The sequence below is a fragment of the Phacochoerus africanus genome, chromosome 2 (assembly GCF_016906955.1).
Source record: "Phacochoerus africanus isolate WHEZ1 chromosome 2, ROS_Pafr_v1, whole genome shotgun sequence".
Classification (NCBI taxonomy): domain Eukaryota; kingdom Metazoa; phylum Chordata; class Mammalia; order Artiodactyla; family Suidae; genus Phacochoerus; species Phacochoerus africanus.
In genome coordinates, this window is record NC_062545.1 from 205,561,526 (window position 1) to 205,587,683 (window position 26,158).

A 26,158-nucleotide genomic window follows, 5' to 3' on the forward strand; every position below is an offset into this window, starting at 1 on the left:
AAGACTAAAATTTTAATTTTAATAGCCAGCTAATACTAAAATTTTAATCACTGATAATAAAAATTCTGCCTCTACTATAAAAATCCTTGCATCTTTCAAGGTCTAGTTCAATTCTTTTTTTTTGGGGGGGGGGGAGTTGGCGGGGGCCACCTCATGGCATATGGAGTTCTAGGAGAGATCAGATCCCAGCCACAGGCCAGATCCTTAACCCACTGTGTTGAGCCAGGGATCAAAGCTGCATCTCAGAGCTCCCAAGACACCAGCAATCCCACTGAGCCATGGAGGGAACTCCAAGGTCTAGTTTTCTAGTATTCTTACCTTACTCATCATCATTCACTCCAAATAACTGCCTATGGCATTTACAACCCCTGCCAGTTATTCCAAATGGTTACATAGAATTAGAATTCTGCCTGCAATCATTTTTTCACTTACGTCATATTCGAGCACTTAATATATACCAAGAACTGTTCTAGATGACGGGGCTATAACAATAAGTAAAAAAAAGATCCCTAACCTTCATGAAGTTTACAGTGTAGTGAAAGCATCAATAAACTTTTTCTGTAAAAGATAGGAAATATTTTATTCCTTGCAAGCAACATTGTCTCTGCCACAAATACTTAACTGTCTTCATATATGAAAACAGTCATAGACAGTATGTCCTATGTGCCAATAAAACTTTATTTACAAAAAAAAGTGGCAGCCAGGATTTGACTCACAGGCTATAGTTAGCCAACACCTGATCTAGCAGGAAGGAACAGGAAATAAAAAGAAGACATAGTAAATAACATAAATATATAACATGTAAGAAAGTGCTAAGTGCTATGAAAAAATAGAGAAAGTAAAGCCAAATAAAGAGGATTAGAGGAGTTCCCGTCATGGCTCAGCACAAACAAATCTGACTAGTATCCATGAGGACACAGGTTCAATCCCTGGCCTCACTCAGTGGGTTAAGGGTCTGGCATCGCCATAAGCTGTGGTGTAGGTCACAGACGCAGCTTGGATCTGGTGTTGCCGTGGCTGTGGTGTAGGCCAGCAGCTACAGCTCCAATTCGACCCCTAGTCCGGGAGTCTTCATATGCCGAAGGTGTGGCCCTAAAAAGACACCAAAAAAAAAAAAGAAAGAAAGAAAGAAAGAAAAGCCAAAGAAAGAAAGTGACACTGAGAGGAAACCTGAAGGAGAGGGATTTGGCCCAGGGGATCTCTAGGAGAAGAATGCTTTGAAGAAAAGGAACAGCTAGAGCAAAGGCCTTAAAGTGTAGGGCCTGCCTAATATGTTCCAGAAGTAGCAAGGAAGCCAGTGTGGCTCGAGCAGAGGGAAGGGAAGAGAAAGAGAAGAAAAGGAGAAAAGAGATCAGAGAGGAGAAGGACAGAACTACTCACAAAGGATGTTATAAAGACTTCAGATTTCCTCTAGTGAAAACTAACTTCCATTCAACAAAAGGTACACTCTATCTTCAAATTAAGAAATTTCAGAATAAAACTATAGGACAGCAAAACATGACACCCTTGTCTTCACTGCTGACTTTTGCAGCACACCTTAAATAGGGTCAATTTTACAAAAATACTCATTGATTCCATCAATTTTTCCTATGGCACTCCATTAACTCTTCAATATTCTTTGACATTCAAATCATTCTCCTATTGAGAAATTTATCCTGTCACCATTCTTTTCTTTTTTTTTTTTTGTCTTTTGTCTTTTTTAGAGCCTCGCCCACAACATACGGAAGTTCCCAGGCTAGGGGTCTAATCGGAGCTGTTGCCACCAGCCTATGCCAGGGCCATAGCAACGCATCTGCAACCTACACCACAGCTCATGCTAAGGCTGGATTCTTAACCCACTGAGCAAGGCCAGAGATGGAACCTGCAATCTCATGGTTCCTAGTCAGATTCGTTTCCACTGTGCCATGACAGGAACTCCACCATTCTTTTCAATTTTCTCCTCTTTTAATGGGAAACTGCCTTATTATCAAATACTCATTTATCCATAGTTTTGCAAGCAATTCAGGCAGTTTTCCAACATTAGTTACATAAATTTCATGGGATCCTGCATATTTTAGTAAGATTTCCAATTTCATGTTTTAGGAGACTGGGCCACAAATATTCAGATAGAGGGGCATGGATAAACACCAAAGGAAGGAATATTTGTGTGGGAACGATCTAAAATTAGTCAGTTCATTAACAAATATTTTCATGTTATAACAACTTCTGCTTTCACATGCAACTTGGAAAATTAGTACATAATGAGGATATCTGTGCACCCCCCCGCCCTCCGCCCTGCCCCCAAACCATCTCAAATGGTTCTTACTTTTCTGGCAGCATTTCTCTGGCCAGATTATGATCTTGGAGACATATCCCATTTGTGGATCTAACCAGTATTTATTAAATGTTTATAATAGGAGTTCCCGTCGTGGCACAGTGGTTAACTAATCCGACTAGGAACCATGAGGTTGCGGGTTCGGTCCCTGGCCGTGCTCAGTGGGTTAAGGATCCGGCGTTGCCATGAGCTGTGGTGTAGGTTGCAGAAGTGGCTCGGATCCCGTGTTGCTATGGCTCTGGCGCAGGCCGGTGGCTGCAGCTCCGATTCAACCCCTAGCCTGGGAACCTCCATATGCCGTGGGAGCGGCCCAAGAAATAACAAAAAAAGACAAAAAAAAAATGTTTATTCTATGCTAACTGTGAAAAAGTGTTGAAGACACAGGAGTAAAAAAAAGACCCAGATCCTTACTTCCAATAGAGTAAAATGGGGAAGGGAAGAGAGGAGAGACAAGCATTTTAAAAACAAATAATGGAAAATAGGACTAGAGAAATGGAACATCCAAAATTCTTTACTATCAACTATAAAGCTCTACATGATCACACAACTTTCTAATTGCAATGGGAAGCCATCAAAAGGCTTTAAACAGGAGAGGACTTGATTTAACTTTTATTTATGATTTATAAAATAGCTATGCATTTGTATATTACTGAATTTCACAAGTACCTAGATTTTCCTTTATGTTGCTGGCTCACAGTGATTCAAAATTAAAGTTTGGAAAAATCAGTCATGTAATTCATGTGCATAAGATTTTAAGCCAGGAGTTCCTGTGTAGCTCAGCAGTTAACAGACCTGACTAGCATCCATGAGGATGTGGGTTCGATCCCTGACCTCACTTGGTGGGTTAAGAATCCGGCATTGCGGTGAGCTGTGGTGTATGTAGGTCACAGACTCAGCTCATATTCCACATTGCTGTGGCTGTGGCGTAAACCAGCAGCTACAGCTCCAGTTCAACCCTTAGCCTAGGAACCTCCATATTTAGGGTGAGTGCACCCCCTCCCCCCAAAAAAAACTTTAGGGCAGCTGAAGCTGACCAGAGCTTCTCATTTAATACAATAAGCATCATTCACGAGTTCTATTATTATGTGATCATATAGATTCTCTGAGGACTCTAAAATATAAAAAATTAGAAGTTGAAATTTTCTCTCAAATATAAATCACTTTTTCTTTATATTTAGTATTTCTCTTTGCCACACTATTACATTTATGTTAAACCTTTAGTGGTAATTTCAAAAGTTGCTTTCATTGAAGGAAATTTCAATGAAATTGCAGAGAAAAATTTCGCTAGAGTAAAAATTTTTTGCCAACAATTCTACTCGAAAAAGAAAATTCTATACTTACAGCTACAACAGCTTCAGCTACTCCAGTCAACACAGCTGGCCTAAGAGAATGCAGCAAAATCTTACTCTCAAGTAAAACAAAGAGCAGTAGTGTTGCACAATTCTCAGGACCCAGATTCATTAACAAGGTGCTAAAGTTGGCACCACTAGAAAAAGAAAAAAAAGTGACTATGAACTATTTTGCCAAAACGTGTTAAGATTTGCTTATTAAATTATTTACTATTAATAAATTAAAAATCTAATATTAATTTCCTATCCTGATTTATTTATCACCAAAAAAAGTAGCAAATTTAATGAGAGAATAAAACAGAATGATTCAAACTCATCCTTTGGTAACAAAGAGGCATTTATCAGGAAAGATTTTCCTAAGGAACAACCATTTGAGCTGAGCTCAAAAGAAAGGAAGGTACTCCCTACATCCAAACTTACAACTTTCTTTTTAAGTGTTTCATTTTTTAAATGGTGGATGGCTGTGCTGGATAGCCAGCCATCCAGCTATCAAGTTAGAAACATTAATGCTATCCTTACATAGTTTGCAAAAATCAAAACTTTATTATCCTAACCCTTAAAGCATTTTAAAGCATTCTGCTCCAAATGAGTAAATACATTATTTTCGATAGCATTATTTACCTTAGGGGTAAAGGCGTAGAAACTGGCTGTGATAATATTAATGCATCATGAACCGATAGCTTAAAAAAAATGAAAAAAAAAAGATAAATTAAACAAGCCAATTTTGAAACCAAAATATTTAAATCAAAGGTGAAATGGAAAACAGTTTAATACGAAGACTAATACAGTTTTGGAAACAAGACAAATATAAACAAGAACTATAGTTTTTATTAAATGGTTAATTTAAACAGCTGTTTAAAAATTATGGAATAGGAGTTGCCATTGTGGCTGAGTGGTAACGAATCCAACTAGTATCCATGAGGATGCAGGTTCGATCCCTGGCTTGCTCAGTAAGTTAATGATCCAGCATTGCTGTGAGTTGTGGCGTTGGTCACAGACGCAGCTTGGATCCCGCATTGCTGTGGTTATGGCACAAACCAGGAACTACATCTCTTACTTAGCCCCCAGCCTGGGAATCTCCATGTGCCGTAGGTGAGGGCCTACAAAGCAAAAAATAAATATAAAGAGTAAAAATAATTGAAAATTGGAGTTCCCGTCGTGGCACAGTGGTTAACGAATCCGACTAGGAACCATGAGGTTGCGGGTTCGGTCCCTGGCCTTGCTCAATAGGTTAAGGATCCAGTGTTGCCATGAGCTGTGGTGTAGGTTGCAGACGCGGCTCGGATCCTGCATTACTGTGGCTCTGGCGTAGGCCGGTGGCTACAGCTCCGATTGGACCCCTAGCCTGGGAACCTCCATATGTCACAGGAGCGGCGCTACAAAAGGCAAAAAGACAAAAAAAAAAAAAAAAAGAGGAGTTCCCGTCGTGGCACAGTGGTTAACGAATCCAACTAGGAACCATGAGGTTGCGGGTTCGGTCCCTGCCCTTGCTCAGTGGGTTAACGATCCGGCGTTGCCGTGAGCTGTGGTGTAGGTTGCAGACGCGGCTCGGATCCCTCATTGCTGTGGCTCTGGCATAGGCTGGTGGCTGCAGCTCCGATTCAACCCCTAGCCTGGGAACCTCCATATGCCGCGGGAGAGGCCCAAGAAATAGCAACAACAACAACAACAACAACAAAAAAGACAAAAAAAAAAAGAAAAGAAAATTAAAATATAGGGAATAATTGCTTTTTAATTTGTTTATTTTTACTTTAAAAAAATTTTTTTTTTATGGCTGTACCTACCACATATGCAAGTTCCTGGGCCAGGGACTGAATCTGAGCTGCAGCTGTTTCAGTGACAGGTTCTTTAGCCCACTGCGCTGGGCTGGGGATTGAACCCTCGCCTCTGCAGCCACCCAAGCCACTGCAGTTGGATTCTTAACCCACTGTACCACAGCGGAAACTCCAATAATTACTTTTTAAAAGCCTCAAATTGTTTATTCTGTATTTGGCAACTGCTTAATATATATCAGTACTTGCTGAACTGAAATAGACTCAAGATTAACAATATTTGACTCACACATATAATGTTTTAACCATCTCAGAAAAAAATCAATGCTATTCAAAGTGCCAGTCTACAGACAGTTATTGGGCTTATAAATAGAAAGTGAACCATTTAGAAACTTTTATGGCAATCTAACACTGCTCTCATATACCCTAGTACATGATTAGTGAACTCATACCTTTGGGCAGGGTACAGACCTGTTCATGTCTATACTGATCTCACATGGTAAGGTGCTTTAGTCACAAGCTGTATACTTACATGAGTCTGCCATTAATTGGACATAAAAAGTGCATGGTTCTTTGACAGTTTAAGGAGCACCATTATAGACCACTTCTGCCCTCCAATCATAACCCACTTCACATTTAATATTTATTAGTCATTCCGATATTAAAAACAAGCCCATAACATAATTCTAGGTTTTATGTTTTTAAATCAGCTAAACAAAGGCCACGTGTGAACCAATGATGATGTCATGAACCAAGTATTACAATTATTCCAATTCTGCACACCCAAAATTCACAAAACCAGTTCAAAACAATATTCATTAAAAATATAAAATACAGGAAATTCAAGGATTTGATGGACATGTACTGCTCTGCCTCAAACACAAAGGGCCAAAAAATCCCTACTCCAATGCCTGGAATGAATACACGGCACTCCCCTCAAACATACTCTTTTCTGATTACCTGTACCAGGATTCTTGGTCTTTGTGGTGAAGGAAAAGGGATGTTTTGCATAAAATGTGAAATGTGCCTGGAAGAAATTTTTGAAATAAAGACAATTACTTTTCTAAAATACTTAATAGATTCCAATCATATAACATGAAAGCTGAAACCATATTTCCATACCAAATTTTGCTAAGTTTATGCACAGTACTTTACCACTTTTTAAAGTTGATTTCTGAGCAGCATTACTTTAAAACCTACAGGTAACTGGCCCCTTCTTACTCGCTAATAAGTATGCTTCACTGATATTCTTTCTGCTATAATGTGAAATTTTGGAAAATCTATGCTTTAGCACAGTGTAATAAATTTCCATGAAGCTTTTACCTGGTTAGTAGGGTATATTACCAAGTTATTTACAATAATAAACAAAAGTCAACGTGCCACTAGAAGTCAGAAAATATGTGGGGTTTTTTTGGTCACGCCTGCAGCATGCAGAATTTCCTAGGCCAGGGGTCAAACCTGCACCACAGCAGTAACAATGCCAGATTCTTAACCCACTGAGCTACGAGGAAACTCTAGAAAAGATTTGGGTTTAAAAAGACAGTGGCACCACATATATTTTTCTTGCTTACAAAACATTTCCATAATGAAGAGAATTAAAAATCAAAGGGGAAATGTGCAGTTCTATCAAGGCTAAAACCAACATCTTACTTTTAATAACTCACCCTTATAAATTTCTACATCAGTTTAGAGATGTTTTAACTTGGAATGGTCATTTGGATGGCTGGGGTATATGCATATCGACAGCTATTTTCCCCTTGTTACTTGAGAATAAACAGGAAGAACACATACAATATAATGTACATCAGTTTCTTCCTCAGCCAAATTCTCAAAAGATTATTATTTGGTCATCCTCATCGCCCACTTCTCAACTTTAAATTCAAAGTCACTGATTCAGGTGAAGAAGGGAGCAAGTAAAAAGTAGGGTGACTGTGACTCCCCTTTCAACTCTGATGGTTAAACTCAGGCAAACAATAAAAAGTAAACATATAAATACACCGAATTTTTCTACCAGACATCCTTCAAGTCGTTATACATACTTTTCAATGGGAAGAGGATGTGGTCCAGACACAGAAAGTTTGTAGATAAACATGAGAAATTTTCTAAAAGCTTCAAAGAAAGGCCAGTGTGAGAGTAAACAAATGCATTTGTTTGAATTGATGGATTTAGAGACCATTTTTCTCTCCACAGGTGTCAATAGGCCCAGCTGCATAAGCTGTTTCTCTGTTAGAAGTTCTCGGGAATAAGGTTCATAAAACTGGATGGCAGCTCCATATACCTAGAGAGTAAAAGAATTCCATTATAAATTTAAGTGCTTTAAAAAATTAATTTCTTTTTTCTTAATCCAAAAGAGATATTTGCTTAGAGTGCATATGACAGATAAATGAAAAAAAAAAATCTCAAACATTGCTGATGGGGGTATAAAATGGTGCAGCTGGAGTTCCCGTTGTGGCGCAGTGGTTAGCAAATCCGACTAGGAACCATGAGGTTGCGGGTTCGATCCCTGTCCTTGCTCAGTGGGTTAACCATCCAGTGTTGCCGTGAGCTGTGGTGTAGGGTGCAGACGCGGCTCGGATCCTGTGTTGCTGTGGCTCCGGCGAAGGCTGGCAGCTGCGGCTCTGATTGGACCCCTAGCCTGGGAACCTCCATATGCAGCGGGAGCGGCCCAAGAAATGGCAAAAAGACAAAAAAAAAAAAAAATGGTGCAGCTATAGTAGAACACAGTTTGGCAGCTCCTCCAAAAGTTAAACAACTATCATAGGATCCAGCAGTTCTACTCCTAGGTATACACCCAAAAGAACTGAAAGCAGGGACTCAAATAAATACTTGTACACCAGTGTTCACAGCAGCATTATTCACAATAAACAAAAGATAGAAACAACCTAAATGTTCATCAACAGACGAATAGATAAATAAAATGTGGTACAGTTATCCCTCAGTATTTGAGCAAACACCAAAAAATATGAATGCTCAGGTAACTTACATAAAATGATGTGTAGTCGGCCCTCCATATTCAGAGGTTTCAAATCCATGGGTATGGTGGGCTAAGTGTATATTCCCTCAACATTCCTTAACAAGGAATGATTTTCTTTCATTTTCCTTTCATTGTTTTTTTTTTTCTTTTTAGGGCTACACCTGCGGCAAATGGAAGTTCCTGGGCTAGGGGTTGAATCAGAGCTGAAGCTGTTGGCCTATGCCATTGCAACACTAAATCCAAACTGCATTTGCAACATATACTGCAGCCTGTGGCAACACTGGATTCTTAACCCACTGAGCCACCAGGGAACTCACATAAAACTTTTAACTAGTCATTGTGTGTGTGTGTACATGTTTGTATATATATATATATATATATATATATATACATATATACATACTTTTCAATATACTTTTCAAAAAATGACTATTCTATCAAATTTCCTGTTTGTTGTTTTTTTTAGGGCTGCAGAGTTGCAGAAGATATGTGTATATATTTGTGTATGTATACATATCACATTAACCCTTGTCTTTATAAACACTCTCGCATACAATTATTTCTAAGTTATCTCAGGGGTGTTTAATGAACAATATGACAAAAGCATCTCAATGAGGCTTTGTTGTTCTCTACTGGTAAGTAAATTATTAACTCAAGTGTTTGAAGATCTTAAAATATTCATTTTATATTTATTGCTTTCAGCAAGAGAAACTACAAATTATTTTTTTTCTTTTTATGGCCACACCCATGGCATAATGGAAGTTCCCAGGCTAGGGTTTAAATTGGAGCTGCAGCTGCTAGCCTACGCCACAGCCACAGCCACGCCAGATATGAGCCATATTTGTGAACTATGCTGCAGCCTCTGGCAACACCACATCCTTAACCCACTGAAGAAGGCCACGGATCAAACCTGCATCTTCACAGACACTATGTCAGGTTCTTAACCAGCTGAGCCACAATGGGAACTCCTATAAATGATTATTAAGCTAAAGAGTGAGCTTCATTGTAAGTAATCCAATTAATGTAACATTAGCCTACATTCAGTGAGTGTTTTACTATGTTCCAGATACTGTGCTGGACACTTAACCTTCATTGTTGTCTTAAATACACTGGCAGTAGACATGCAAACTGTAGAATGAAACAGATGTATTTTTGTTTGCTCCAGCAGAGTCCACCTTGGCTAATTATACTTTTCAAAAAAAAAAAAAAACTATCAAATTTCCTAAGAAAGTTTTTGTTTGTTTGTTTGTTTTTTAGGGCTGCACCTGCAGCATATGGAAGTTCCCAGGCTAGGGATGGAATCAGAGCTGCAGCTGCTGGCACAGCTCATAGCAACACCATATCCTCAACCCCCAAGCAAGGCCAGTGATCAACCTTACATCCTCGTGGATACTAGTCAGGTTCTTAACCTACTTTGTCACAACTAGAACTCCAGTTTTCAATTTTTAAGTTCTTACCAGATCTCTTTATTTCCTAATAGTGTTTTTTTTCCCCATCTCTTTTTATTTTACATTATCATTCTATGTCATTATTACTACTTTATACATGTTTTGAACTTTTGGTTATTACAAATAAAAGTATACAAGTATACATATCTTATGGAGAACATATACACTCATTTGTCTTGGGATATGCACAGGAGAATAATAGTTTGTCTACAGAGTTCTTTTCCTTGCTGATAATGTAGAAGTTCTTTAAATACTCTGAATACAAGGCCCTTATAGAATATATGTAGTATCACATCACTTTCTCTCAGTCTGGGATCTGCTTTTTCACCTTCTTAATGGTATCTCTGAATGAACAGATGTTCTTAACTCCAGTGAGGTACTATTATTCTTTTTTTTTTGGGGGGGGGGGGTCCTTTCTGTCTTTTTAGGGCTGCACCCATGGCATATGGAGGTTCCCAGGCTAGGGGTCTAATCAGAGCTGTAGCTGCTGGCCTACACCAGAGCCACAGCAACACACAATCTGAGCCATGTCTGTGACCTATACCACAGCTCATAGCAACACCAGATCCTTAACCCAGTGAGCAAGGCCAGGAATCGAACCTGCAACCTCATGGTCCCTAGTCAGATTCGTCTCCAGTGTGCATTCCTCATCTTTTCTTTTATAGCTGGTGCTTCCTGCACAGTTTAAACAATCTTTGCTTATTCTTTTTTTTTTTTGGCTGTACCCGTGGCATGCAAAAGTTCTCAGGCTTGGGACAGAACTTGAGCCAAAGCAATAACGTCCAGTCCTTAACCACTAGGCCATCAAGGAATTTCCATTCCTTCAATTTTAATATATTATGTGTCTTCTGACCTCATTGTTGTTGAGAAATTAAGTCATTAATGGTTATTTCTTTGAAAGTAAACATGTCTTCTCTTTCTGGTTGTTTTTTGTCTTGGTGTTCCACCACTTTACTATAATATGAAAGAAGTGATTATTTTCTGGGTTTTTTTCTGCTGAAAGTTCAGAGTATATCTTTAACCTGAAAACTCTTATTTTCAACTCTGAAATACTTGCAACCAAACATTCTTTTTTTCTGCTTTTTAGGGCTATACCCGTGGCATATGGAAGTTCCCAGGCTAGGGGTCCAATCAGAGCAGTAGTACGCCACAGCCACAGCAATGCCAGATCTGAGCCGAATCTGCAACCTGCACCACAGCTCATGGTAACACCAGATTCCTAACCCACTGAGCGAGGCCAGGGATCGAATCCGCATCCTCTTGGATACTAGGTAGATTTGTTTCCGCTTTGCCACAATGGCGGCAACTCAAACATTAGCTCTTAAAATGCTGTCTCTCCCTTTTCTAGTCTCTCCTTCTGCAATTAAGTATCTATTGATTCTATCCTCAATATTTTAAAACTCCTTTTATGATTTATGTCTTTCTGTGCCACATTTGAGGTAATCTATGTTCCATTTCATTAATTCTTCCTTCATGTATGTCTTATATGTTGTTAAAATTTAAAGGACCATAGTTTTCATTTCTACATATTTGATTCTTTTTCCAATGTGTGTACTCATTTTTCAAGCTATCCTATTCTTTCATTGATATTTTGAGCCTCTCTATTATGTCTTGAATCATTTCAACTATATATTCAATTTATAATACTTTCGATACTGTCATTCTATCATTTCAGTTCCTTACGGGTCTAATCCAGCTCTGTACTATGTCTTGTTGATTCTTCCGATGGTAGCTATGTCTTCTAAGTTTTATGAGAATCTCATCTCAAGGCCTGGGTTTTGGAGGGTGTCTCTCCAAAAACTTTATATTTGTTCCTATAGATACTCCAGGGGTATAAGCATACTGATACCAATTTTCATGTTGACATATCGCTTTGGGCATTACAGTACAAATGTAAACCAAAATGTATTGTGTCCAAATAATCCTAACAAATAAAACTTTTCATGTTACTCATTCTATGGGATAAAAACATGGACAAAATAAGTTTAATAAAAGAGGAAAAAATATACCTTTTCAGCAGAAGAGCCTGTAAGGACAAAGGTTGAAAAAACTGGAAGTGGGTATTTGCTTTGAGGATCCCAACATTCAATAGTAGCTCCCATCGGAAGGCAGAAGAGAGGTACAGATTCTGAGAGCGGAAATGACTCATAGTCCTCTTCTGGATATCTAAAAATTAAACCTTGTAGATAAAGGAGATAATAATACATTTTTAAAATGGTTACTGTTCCATAAATTACATGATACACATTAATAGGATATTTTAATGGCAAGTTTTACAGAAATATTTGTGTGAAAATTCAAAGTCAATTTTTTCTTGCCCTATAAGAAATTAAACAATATTCCATTTATTTTTAACCCATGGATGTATAGTTCACTGTAACATTAAAATGTATTAGATATACCTGTTAAAACTCTATTCAATAAGACCATCGATCTTAATGTATTTTCCCTACACACTGCCAACATCTTAGAGAATGCAAGAACCATACAAGAAAATTTACCAACTATTTCAATTAGTCTTCCATTAAAAAAAAAAAAAAAACAGGGAAGGGACAAGTGTTATGATATAATGCCAAAGCAATAGAAATTATCACAGCCCCCGAATTCGTCTTTAGAGAGAAGCAGTGTAAAAGGCATGCAACATGAAAAGTAAATGAGACAAACTCGTGTGACTAAGTATAGTTTGTGAAATCAACGATGTAGGAGCAGCCCTGCACTTTGAGAAGCATAACAAAGCCCCTTCTTAATAAAGTAGCTACATGATATCAATTCATTAACCTCTGATGTTTCTAATATACAGACCACCTCTAGGTTAAACACTTGAAAATCAGTAGCAGAATTTTGAGCCCAAAATCAGTCTCTAAACCTCTGTATTCTAAAATATGTGTCCTGTATCAAATGCTTGAATACTTCCACAAAACTTGTTTCTGTAAGTTTTCTTTAAGTGATACTTTCTCCCCCACCAAATAAAATTTAAGGAAATCTCATATAATCAACACATTACAGCAATATTAACAGCATTATTATTTTTTTATTTTTTATTTTTTTTTCATTTTTGGCCACCCCAGAGCACATGGAATTCCTGTTGCCAGGGATCAGATCTAAGCCGCATGTGCAAAAACGCAGGCTACTTAACCCAGTGTGCCAGGCCAGGGATGGAACTTTCATCCAGTGCTCCCAAGACACCACCAATCCTGTTGGGCCACAGCAGGAACTCCAACAGTTTTACATGTTAAAGTGATACTGAAATTTATAACTATTAGTTGCAGCCATTACTGTTCATTATAAATTAAATGGTTTGATTCATTTGTATGAATGTCTTTATGAGGACAATTAAGATTTCTCAGATATGGATTTACCTGACTTCCCTGAAGTGAAACTTTATTCCAGAAATCGTGCATGATAAAAAGTAATTGACACTGCTTCTTTTCACAAAGAAGTATTCCAGTATCTGTTCTATTACAACTGGAGCGTACCTGTATTTTCAGTTTTATTCCCACCATACCAGTGGGATGAAGAGGTCACACTTAAATCTTTACAGCCCTTGACACTTTACTGTGCAGTAAGAATGTGACGATAGATTTCTCAAACACTTCATGGCAGAAAAGGTTCTCAGGCCCTCCTCTCCTCCATATAGCTGATTCTTTGCAACAAGGGAGAAAGGAAGCAAGTCCACCTTTCATGGCAAGTAATGTGGTTTCAAATCAGACACACAGAGATAAGAGAAGGAAATATAAGAAGTAAAGATGTAGTTTGACACCTTTCTGATTGCCAAAATATAAAAGGTCAGAGAGTAAGCAGTTTTCCATTCAATTGTTAAATCTATTAGTATGGACTAAAAGCTTATCCAAATGCTTGCTTGGAATAAAATTTTCTATTTAATTAACAGTGTATTTTTGTTGGTGAGGGGTACTATTAATATATCTTGTAGTATGTTATATATTTAAGAAAACATATGCGTTTACATGCTCAAGTTATAGCTAATTCAATGTATGAATAGATAAATTCCACAAACTGCATAAAGGAATGTACACTGTCTCTTCTAATCAAAAGTTAATGTATAACAGTTCTGATAGTAATAGATACCTTTTTTTTTTTTAATTTACTTACCAGCTTTATATGCTATTGCATTAGAAGCTGGCACAGACTTCTTATAACACAGAAACACACTGGAACCCCACTGTAAAATATAAATCAGGTTTAAAAAGACAAAAGAGTGAAAATAAATTGATTTAGTGGAATGTCTGCTTAAAATTTTGATTATTCAAGGAAGTCTATTTATTTAAAACATATGTTTATCAAACAGACTATACAGTATAAAATACAGCAAAACATGACACAGACACACACACAAAAAAAGACAGGAGTGAAAAAACATTGCCACATAAACTAAACTGATGTGAAGTTTAGAATTCTATAATAACCCAGAGGCTGCCTCTATTTGAAAGAGACAGCAAAAAATTGAATGGTTTCTGGAGCCCAAACTAAGGAAGACTGGGACAACTAAGTGCCATGAAGTCATTACCTCCAGCGGTAAACCTGTCTTGACTAATAGCCTTGGGTGCATGGGTCTTCTCTACCTATACCTCATTTAAGCTATTATTAGTTTAAGATATTTTCAAAACAATCCTAACCCAAGAGTAAACTTTAGCATCATAAAACTATAGATCAAATACGTATGTTACATTTTCTTCTTCATTAGAGTCCTTTTAAAATAAATAGGCAAAACTACGATAATTAAAATAAATAAATAAATGTAAGGGGAGTCTCAACCCAATATCCATGCAATTGTCCTTGAAGACACCACTGAAAGCCAAAAGTTAATAAAACCTCTACATTAGTGTAACATAGGCAGTATAAGTATATGCAAAAAAAAAAAAAAAATATATATATATATATATATATACACACACACACACAATATATATATATATATACCATTCCTGGCTTAGGTATCTATTTTCTGGATAAAATTATTCTAAAATATCAGATAGCTAAGGACTGTTTAAGTTATTTTGAGCCATAAAAATTAGAGAGCTAAAAACGAGATAACCATGAAATTATAAACAGAATAAGTAATAAGCCCAATAATAATAAAGGAGTAAAGATAAAGTATTTTTAACTTTCATATGAATTTCTAAAATGAAAATTTTCTTTTTTTCTTTTTTTTTTTGCTTTTAAGTGCTGCACCTGTGATAAAAATGAAACTTTAGTCTTACCATTCCACAATTTAAGTTTTTGTCAACTTTGCAGAAAGTATGAGGAGGGCTTTCTCCTTTACTGGTTACAATAACACAGATATCAGTTACAGCCAAGGAATTCTGGGGTCGAATTAGAGGAGCCCTTCGATAAGTGATAAAGATTCTTTGTGAAGTAGTTGAACTATTGTTGACATTGGCACAGCGACCATAAGGTGTGGCTTGGATCACTTCACATCCTGGAATAAGCCTTTCTTTCCCATCATATAAAACTCTGCATGGCAGGGAGAAATAAATAGATAAGTAAACACATTTCAGGTTAATGCTGGTTTTCTCCTTAAGAACAAAAGAAATACATATTTTTTTGGTCTCCCCTATTGTTTCTCAGATCTTGCAAACCAAAACTAAATTACTTTGAGAATTATAAATCCCTTAACTACTATGTTTTAACAGCTACAATACAATTTTAGAAGAATAACTAGGATCAAACAACTTAATTGTGGCGTTCTCTTGTGGTGCAGCAGGTTAAGGATTTGGTGTTGTCACTGAAATGGCTTAGGTCACTGCTGTAGCATGGGTTTGATCCCTAGCCCAGGGATCTTCCATATGCTATGGGCGCAGCCAAAAAAAAAACACATAATTTTTTACTGCGTATTTCAAGAAACATATGAAACAGAAAAGAGGCAACACCACAAACATCCTCAGGTCAATTCTTAGAAGCTTTATCAAGTACTTAAAAGTTTTCACAAAATTTACCTTCGTAATCCCTGTCAAAAATTTACCTTTAAAAATTCTTTGACTAAAACAACAAACACTGTTTAAAGAAATTAGAGGTGGAGTTCCCATTGTGGCTCAGCAGTTGACGCATCAGACTAGCATCCAGGAGGACACAGGTTCGATCCCTGGCCTTGCTCAGTGGGTTAAGGGTCCGGCATTGCTGTGAGCTGTCGTGTAGGTTGCAGACGTGGCTCGGTTCCTTTGTTGCTGTGGTTTGGTATACGCTGGCAGCTACAGCTCCAATTTGACCCTTAGCCTGGGAACCTCCATATGCAGCAGGTATGGCCCTAAAAAGCAAAAAAAAAAAAATTAAAGGTGAGCTAATAAATAAAAAGTTACCTCATGAGTAATGGATAAAAAGAGTTAATATTAAGACGTCAATATTCTCCAAACAGATGTACACAACACAATTACTATCTAAAACCTAGCTACCTCCTTTTGTACAAACAGGCAGCATGATCCTAAAGTTCACATGGAAATGCAAGGGACCCAGTACAGGGCAAATCAATCTGGAAAAAAAGAACAGAGGTGGAAGTCTCTCTCTCTCTCTCTCTCTCTCTCTCTCTCACACACACACACACATACACACACACATATACTCACTTCAACTTACTACAAATTTAGTCATCAGTAGAGAGTGGTACTAGTATAAGGCTAAACATACAGATCAATGGAATAGCATGGACAATCTGGAATTAAACCCATACACTCACAGTCCTTGATTTCAACAAGAGTGGCAAGATAAATCCATGGTAAAATAACAGTCGTTTCAACAAATGGTGCTGGGACAACTGGATATTCAAATGCAAAAGAACAAAGTAGGACCCGCTCCTTACACTACACTCCAGAAAACCAAAAAATAGATCAAACACTTAAATGTAAGAATTAAACACATAAAAATCTCAGGGAAAAGCATAGAAATAAATCTTTGTAACCTGGTGTTAGACTAAGCCTTCTTATATATGACACCAAAAGCACAAGTGGCAAAAGAAAAACAGATAAAAAAAGACTTCATTAAAATTAAAAACTGGAGGACTTCCTGTCGTGGCTCAGTGGTTAACAAATCCGACTAGGAACCATAAGTTTGCAGGTTCAATCCCTGGCCTTGCTCAGTGGGTTAAGGATCTGGCCCTGCCGTGAGCTGTGGTGGAGGTTGCAGACGCAGCTCGGACCCCACGTTGCTGTGGCTCTGGCGTAAGCCAGTGGCTACAGCTCCAATTAGACCCCTAGCCTGGGAATCTCCATATGCCACGGGAGTGGCCCAAGAAATGTCAAAAAGACAAAAAAAATAAATAAATAAAAACTGGAGTTCCCATCATGGCTTAGTGGTTAACGAACCCGAATGGGAACCATGAGGTTGTGGATTCAATCCCGGGATTCAATCCCTGGCCTTGTTCAGTGGGTTAAGGATCCGGCGTTACCGTGAGTTATGGTATAGGTCGCAGACACGGCTCAGATCCTGTGTTGCTGTGGCTCTGGTGTAGGCCGACGGCTACAGCTCCAATTGGACACCTAGCCTGGGAATCTCCATATGCCTCAGGAGAGGCCTAAGAAAATGGCAAAAAGACAAAAAAAAAAAAAAGAAAAGAAATACGTTAAGAACTCTTTCGAGTTGATACAAAAAAAAAAAAACAAACTTTTTTTTACAGTTGCACCTGTGGCATATGGAAGTTCCCAGGCTAGGGGTCCAAATGGAGCTGTAGCTGCCAGCCTATGCCACATTCACAGCAACACCAGATTTAAGCCACATCTGTGATCTACACTGCAGCTTGCGGGAATGCCGGGTCCTTAATCCACTGAGCAAAGCAAGGGATAGAACCCACATTCCACAGAGACAACGCTGAGTCCTTAACCAGGTGAGCCACAACAGGAACTTCAAATAATACAATGTAAAAACTAGTACAGGACTAGTAAAGGATATATGGGAATTCTCTGTACTATTTTTATAATTTTTATGTAGAAGTAAATTATTTTAAATAAAAAAAAATTTTAATGGACAAAAAAACCTAAAGAGATATTTGTCCAAGGAAGATATACAAATGGCCTAAAGCACATAAAAAGATGTTCAACATACTACTAGCCATTAGGGAACTGCAAAACAAACCACAATGAATGTGAAGGTACAAATCACATTCATGGGGATGGCTATAACGAAAAAAGGTTATAATAAGAGTTGGGGAGGTGTAGAAAAAGTGGAATCCCCATACACTGCTGGTGGAAATTAACAGCTTTGGAAAACAGTTTGACAGTTCCTCAAAAGGATAAAGAGTCTTCATGTGACCCAGCAATTCTACTCCTAGGCATATACCCAAGAGGAATGAAAACGTACATCCACACAAACACTGGTACATAAATGTTCATAAAGCGTTATCCATAAGAGCCAAAAAGTAATAACAATCCAATGTCCATCAACTAATGAATGGATACACAGAATGTGATATAGCCATGTAACAGAATACTGTGGATAAATAAAAAGAATTGATATATAGTACAACATGGATGAAACTTGCAAACATATTATGTGAAAAGAACCAGACAAAAAAGATCACATATAGTATGATTCCATTTACACTAATGTTCAGAACAGGCATATCTATAGAAACAGAAAGTAAATTAGTGGTTGCCTAGGGATAGGGAATAGGAAAGGATACTTAAGAATGACTACTAAGAACATGAGGTTTCCTTTTAGGGTGATGAAAATGTTCTAAACTGGACTCTGGCTACACAACTCTGTGAATATACTAAAGACCATTTATTTAAATGTACACTTCAGATGAGCAAAGTGTATGATATATGAATTATAGTTCAATGAAGCTGTTAAAGCCCAACTAAATATTAAAAAAGAGTATAAAGTCTTCATATTTAAATCAAAATACTAGCAAATGCGTCAACAGAAGGAACAAATGAACACAAAAGAAATCTCATATATAATAAAAGTAGTATGTCAATACAGAGGTAAAAGTGGACTTTTTAACTTAACAAGCAATGCCTGAATAAGCTAATTGCTACCTGGGGAAAAAACAATAAGACTCTTATCTATACTACACACTATACACTAGAAAGGGCTCCCAGTGGATCACAGATATAAATGTAATGATAAAACCATACTAGTAGTTAAATTAAAAAAAAAAAACTAACAGTGGAGAAAGCATAACTATGACTCAAAATCTAGAGGCAATCAAAGAAGAAAATAAATTTCATAAAATAACCTTCACATAACAAAAAATATATAATAATCCAAGTTAAAAGACAAATTATAAGGTGAGAGAGATGGGGGAGGGGAAAAAACTGGTAAAGGGGATTAAGAAGTACAAACTACTTCTGAGAAGTTACAAAGTTGCAATGTACAGCACAGAGAATATAATCAATATTTTATAATAACTATATGGAGTATAATCCATAATACTCAATCACAAATTTTACACCTTAAAGTAACATAATATTGTAAGTTGACTATACTTCAATTAAAAAAAAGACAGATTATAAACTTAACAAAAATATTTGGTGCTTGATTTTACAAAAATCTCATCTTAATATATAGAAATCTCCTTTAAAAAAAAAAAAAAATCAAGAAAAAGACCAAAAACCTTTTTTTAAAAAAAAACTTAACAGGAGCTCCCACTATGGCACAACAGGATTGCTGGGAAGCAGGTGGAATCCCCAGCCTGGCACAGCAAGTTATGGATCCTGCATTGCCACAGCTGTGGCTCAGTTGCAACTGCAGCTCAAAATCTGATCTCTGGCCCCGGGAACTCCATATGCCGCAGGGCAGACAGAAAAAAAAAAAAAAATACATTAAAAAACAGTTAATGTCAAAACACATTAACAATTCACAAAAGAAAAAACATGAAGAAATACTTAACCTCATTAAAATTACTGAAATACCATTTCTCTGTGAGACTGACAAAAAATTCAAAAATCTGAACACACTTTTTTCATGTGACTGAGAGGAAAGAATCATTCATAGACAGTGATGATGGGAGTATAAAAGGATACAATCACAATGGAGGGAAATGTGGTAACATTCAAAAAACTATGCACATATCTATCTTAACCCAGCAATTCCTTTCTAGGATCTATTTGAAAATATACCTCCGTAAATTTGTGACAGTATATGCACAACATTATCCACCAAAGCATTCTTGTAATAGCACAATATTGCAAAGAATCCAAATATCCACCAATAGCGGTTTGGCTGAGGGCCTGGTGGCCTAGTGGTTAGGGATTTGGCGTTATCAATGCTGTGGCATGGGTATGACCTCTGGCCCAGGAACTTATGCTTGCCTTGGGCATCGCTTAAAAAAAAAAGAGGTTTTGCTGAATAAAGTATAGTACATCCACACAAATTAAGTACTACAGAACTTTATATTTAAAAAAATAAGAAATATCCCCACTTTCAGATACAGAGTGATTCCCAGGATATACTGTTAAGTGAAAAAACAAAGTCTAATATCATGTACACAGTATCTACATTTTGTTTAAGAGGAACAAATAAAACTACATACATATGTGATTTTTTGGGTTTTTTTTTTTTTTGCTTTTTAGGGATGCACCCTTGGCATATGGAGGTTCCCAGGCTAGGGGTCTAATCGAAGCTACAACTGACAGCCTATACCACAGCCACAGCAACACAGAATCCGAGCCACATCTGCGACCTACACCACAACTCATGACAATGCCAGATCCTTAACCCACTGATCGAGGTCAAGGATAGAACCCGCAACCTCATGGTTCCTACTCAGATTCGTTTCTGCTGTGCCACTATAGGAACTCCCACATGTGTTTATTTTTATAAAAATATACAATGAAAGAAATCAGAAATTAAACAAAAGAGGAAGGCAGAAAGTACAGAGAAAGGAGTAAAAGAAACAGAAACTGAAGCAATACTTCTCCAAATGTACCTTCTTACATGTTTTGAACTGTGACAATATATTCTGTATTAAAGGAAAAGATTTTGGAGGTCCTGTCATGGCTCAGCAGAAACAAATCTGACTAGCATCCATGAGGACACAGGTTCGACCCCTGGCATAGCTCAGTGGGTTAAGGATCTGGCATTGCCATGCATGAGCTGTGGTGTAGGTCACAGATGCGGCTCAGATCTGGCGTTTCTGTGGCTATAGTGTAGGCCAGTGGCTACAGCTCTGATTCAACCCCTAGCCTGGGAACTTCCACATGCCACGGGTGTGGCCTTAAAAAGAAAAAAAAAAAAAAAGGAAACGATTTTAAAACAAATGAAACACAACAGGGACCAGATGAAACTAACTGCACAACAAAGAGAAAAAACTATTTCACATAAATTTTTAACATAGTACTCTCCAAATGCTCAATGGGTTTTATTCAAGGGCCAACAAACTCAGTAAATAGGATTACTATTGGTAGTAATACTGATATTGTAACTTGAGATAACTTTATATAAAGCAATAAGTAACATTTATGATTTAGAAAGCAAGATTTTGAACATAAAAGAAACAAGACACAATCTGAAAAGAGTTCATAAGTTTTGTAATATTAAAGTTCGATGCTGAAGTATGAGTATAAAGTCATGATTTATATATCTATATACATTTATATATTAGAAAATAGATATCTCAGGAACAATGAATATGTATAACTCCAGATTTTGACTGACACAGCAGTGTGCCGTAGGTCACAGACATGGCTTGGACCCTGCATTGCTATGGCTATGGTGTAGGCCAGCAGCTGTAGCTCCAACCCCTACCTAGCCTGGGAACCTCCATATGCTGAGGGTGTGGCCCTAAAAAGTAAAAACAAAAACAAATGTTAAAATTTGCCTCCCTTAAAAGAATGAGACAGGAGTTCCCTGGTGGCTCAATGGGTTAAGGACCCTGCATTGTCACTCCATGGCTTGGGCTGCTGCTGTGATGTTGGTTTGAACCCTGGCCTGGGAACTTCAGCGTGCTGCAGGCACAGCCATAGAAAGAAAAAAAATCAAACTAAATCCTGGCAGCCTGATTTGAAGTAACAATAACAGTAAAATTCATTTTTTAAATAAGAGTATTAGAAAAGCCTCATTTTATATCCCCCATACAAGATCTATTTCAGGCAATCATCAATGGATGCTAAAAGAGTAAGCAAATTGTGGGATGGAAATCCTATGAAATTAGATTGTGATGATCATTGTACAACTACAAATGTAATAAATTCACTGAGTAATAAAAAATTTTTTTAAATTTAAGCAAAAAGGTGTTAGAGAACAAGATATTTATCAACAATGCCCACAGCTCCACAAATTACTTAAATAGCAGAAAAAATAAAAATGCCTTTACAATAGATATCCAGCAATTACCACCTTGAATAAGTGACTGAACCTAGCATCATTAATTTTGGGACAATCTGTCTCTACATGCTTTCCTAATGTTAGCACTACGTATTACGTATTCCTGCCAAAAATATTTAATGTAAGTTTAATCAAGACTTGAAACCTAACATCCAGTTTATAGGAAATACTGACAATAAAGTAACAAGTTAAATGACATAATGAGCAAATAATCAGATAAATCTAGAATATATAGCATTCTATAAGACGAGTGACCTGGACTTTTCAAAAATACTGACAATAAAGCAACAAGTTAGGAGTTCCCATCGTGACACAGTGGTTAAAGAATCCGACTAGGAACCATGAGATTGTGGGTTTGGTCCCTGCCCTTGCTCAGTGGGTTAAGGATCCGGCATTGCCGTGAGCTGTGGTGTAGGTTGCAAACGCGGCTCGGCTCCTGCGTTGCTGTGGCTCTGGCGTAGGCTGGTGGCTACAGCTCTGATTCGACTCCTAGCCTGGGAACCTCCATATGCCACGGGAGCAGCCCAAGAAATAGCACAAAAAATAAAAATAAAAATAAATAAAGCAACAAGTTAAATGACATAATGAGCAAATAATCAGATAATTATAGAATATATGGCATTCTATAAGATGAGTGGCCCGGACTCTTCAAAAAGTCTATATATTACAGAAAAATGTTGGAGAATGTTCTAAATAAACAGACTAAAGAGGCATAATAACTAAATGCAACAGGTGAGTTATGCCAACATCCTGGATTTTCTTTTAAGCTATAAATAGCATTCTTGGGACAAGTGCATATATTTGGTTAGGAAATGGATATTGAAAAATATGAAGGAATTACTAGTTTTCTATATACTATGGTTATATAGGAGTATGCCTTGAGGGATATGTGATAAAGTACTCATGGGAGATTTGTTACGATAGCTTCAGCCTCCTTCCAACTAGTTTAACAAAAATACTGAAAAATGTGAATTTGTTGAATCAAGGTGGAAAGTATATTGTTCATCATACTACAGCTTACCATGTAGGAGGAAAGCATACTGATGTTTATTATAATATTCTGTTGACTTCTCTGTATGTTTGAAATTTTTCAAAAAACAAAAGTACTGTAAAAATTCATTTGAAAGTCAATCTGGTAAGTGAAGAAAGATAAGAACTTTGTATAATAGTCTGTGATTCTTTATCTCAATAAACACATCTGACACACACACAATAATATAGTGACCTGTTAAAACTATACCTTATAGAGTATTTGACATTGGGAAGGAATATCCTATCTTTATATATTTTATAAATATATATATATACACACATATTTTTTTTCTTTTTTTCTTGTTTTGCTTTTTAGGGCTGTACCTGTGGCATATAGAAGTTCCCAAGATGGGGGTCAAATCAGAGCTGCAGATGCCAGCTTACACCACAGACATGATCCAAGCAACGCATGATCCAAGCCTTGTCTGTGACCTACACCACAACTCACAGCAACGCCACACCCCTAACCCACTGAGCAAGGTCAGAGATTGAACCCATATCCTCATGAATACTAGTTAGGTTCATTACCACTGAGACACAATGGGAACTCCAGATCTTACATACTTTAACTTAATACATTTTCCAGAAAAAAAGAAAACATTTCTATCAATATTTCATCTCATTTACAAAACAATCAAAAAGGTGAAAAGTCTGACAACTCTGTTTCACATTTAGTTGAATGAGATGGATACCTGTCTCATAGGGGCTGACAGGTTTTCCAAATTTCACTAGTATTCTTTTTTTTCTCTTTCCTTCTTTCTTTTTTTTTTCTTTTTAGGGCTGCACCTGTGGCATATGGAAGTTCCCAGGCTAGGGGTCGAATCAGAGCTGCAGTGGCCAGCCACAGACACAGCCACAGCCGCAGCCACACCAGTTCTGAGCCACGTCTGAGACCTATGCCACAGCTCAGGGCAACACCAGATCCTTAATCCACTGAGTGAGGCCAGGGATCGAACTCGCATCTTCATGGATGCTAGTCAGGTTCTCAACCCACTGAGCCACAGTGGAAACTCCCACTAGTAGTATGCCACAGGTGTGGCCCTAAAGAGAAAAAAAAAAAATTCTCACTACTATTCTTAATTGGGGAGAAAGTGGGGAGAACAGGCCAAAACATTTAAGTCGCTAGATATTAACAATCATTTGATCTGGAGAGAAACATTTACCATCATGATCAGCTATAAGACAACCACACACTCAAGCAAACCTGGATCAGACATATGTATGAAAGAGCCAGCTGCAACCTGAAAACATCTAATTATCTAAGTCACCATTTTAAGTTATGCTTGTGAATCACAAGAAACAACTTCCAGCAATTACATCCTTTTCTTTTTTTTTTTGTCTTTGCCAGCAGCATGAAGAAGTTCCTGGGCCAGGAATCAAACACACGCCACAGCAGTAACCCAAGCCACAGTAGTGACAACACCACGTCCTTAACCCACTGAGCTACCAGGCAACTCCAAGATTTACATCCTTTTAATTACAACTATATGGTGGGAGGTTTGGGGATGAGGGTGTGAACAGATGGCCTTTAAAGGATGCCCAACAAAGGGAACAGTGAGAGCTGGAACACAAGGTAAGTCCCTGGGGTTGGTTTCCCTTCAACTGACATGCGTATTATCAAAATTTTATCCTATACCCATCCTACTATGGATATTACCTATCTTCTTAAGAAAATCATAGTGAAAAGAAATGACAGTAAAACCACTACACTGAGATCAATAATTTATATCCATGCTCATTTTAACCTCCATTCTCCTTCTCAAAGGAAAAGCCCCTCCCAGTCACCTATGTGGTTGATATTACCTCTTCACTGAGTTTCATAATTTTATTCTATCAAATATCTCTTATTCCTTAATTTTCAACCTTTTCTTCTCCATTGGTTTCTTTTTCTTTTTTTCTTTTTTTAGGGCTGCAGCTGTGGCATACGGAAGTTCCCAGGCTAGGGTTCAAATTGGAGCTGCAGGTGCTGGCCTACACCACAATCACAGCAATGCAGAATCTGAGTCACATCCAAGACCTATGCCACAGCTTGCAGCAATGCCAGATCCTTAAGCCACTGAGCAAGGCCAGGGATAGAACCTACATCCTTACAGACACTACACTGGGTTCTTAACCCGTTGAACCACAATGGGAATTCCTCCATTGGTTTCTTCGCTTCAAATAAAGATGTTTGAGGTTATTCCTTAAGGAGAAACATTTAAATGTAGCCCTTGACTCTGCATCCCCTCACCTCAAAATATCCTAAACCACTGCTTCTAAGGATTTTATTAAAATACAGTTTCTGACTTTTTAACACACTCCCAGGCCATATGGACAATACTGGTCCAGGACCAAAAAGCAAGGCCCATAACTATCTTCTCTTTCTCTTAAAGTAAATCTTTCAAAAAGAAGCCTTCATTACCCTAACTCCCAAACATTTCTCAGCCCTTTCTAACCTTGCTCCTACGTCCAATAATCTTACAAAGTTTTATGACCCCCATTGCAAATGTATTGACTTTAAGGAAAAACACAGAAGCTAAACAGGGTAGACTACATACTAAACGTATTAAATGGATGCTGCAGAAAAAATAAGATAAGGCGGAATCATTCTTTCGCTTTGGAAATTTGACCATAATGAGGACCTTAGGAAAATTTCACCAGAGCTCTACTGAGAGAGCAGAACAAATGATGAGCAGAGCAAGTGGTGGTCAAACGCAGCAGCTCACTAACTTTCTTCAACTTTTTTTGTGTTTGTGTAAGTTCTCAGGCTAGGGACTGAACCTGCGCCACAGTAGCAACCCATGCCATTGAGTGACAAAGCCAGGTCCTTAACCCACTGCACAGGAGAACTCCTCACTACTTTTCTTTTCTTTTCTTTTCTTTTTTTTGTCTTTTTGCCGTTTCTTGGGCCACCCCCGCGGCATATGGAGATTCCCAGGCTAGGGTTTGAATCGAAGCTACAACTGACAGCCTACGCCAGAGCCACAGCAACACGGGATCCGAGCCGCGTCTGCAAC

General features: G+C 37.7%; 1 protein-coding gene across 3 annotated transcripts in view; it reads right to left on the reverse strand.

The window, feature by feature from the left end:
* DENND4C (DENN domain containing 4C) overlaps nt 1-26,158 on the reverse strand; it is a 149,947-nt gene that overhangs the window by 82,438 nt on the left and 41,351 nt on the right. For 2 of the 3 annotated variants that reach the window (XM_047767590.1, XM_047767591.1), the window contains exons 3-9: nt 15,077-15,329; nt 13,968-14,037; nt 11,867-12,036; nt 7,475-7,713; nt 6,396-6,462; nt 4,285-4,343; nt 3,656-3,800 (exon numbers count right to left, since the gene is read on the reverse strand). In XM_047767590.1, the coding sequence (XP_047623546.1) occupies nt 3,656-3,800; nt 4,285-4,343; nt 6,396-6,462; nt 7,475-7,713; nt 11,867-12,036; nt 13,968-14,037; nt 15,077-15,329 (1,003 nt within the window). Of the gene's footprint in view, nt 1-3,655; nt 3,801-4,284; nt 4,344-6,395; nt 6,463-7,474; nt 7,714-11,866; nt 12,037-13,967; nt 14,038-15,076; nt 15,330-26,158 lie in introns of those variants that run through there. The other variant, XM_047767592.1, reaches the window with a different exon arrangement.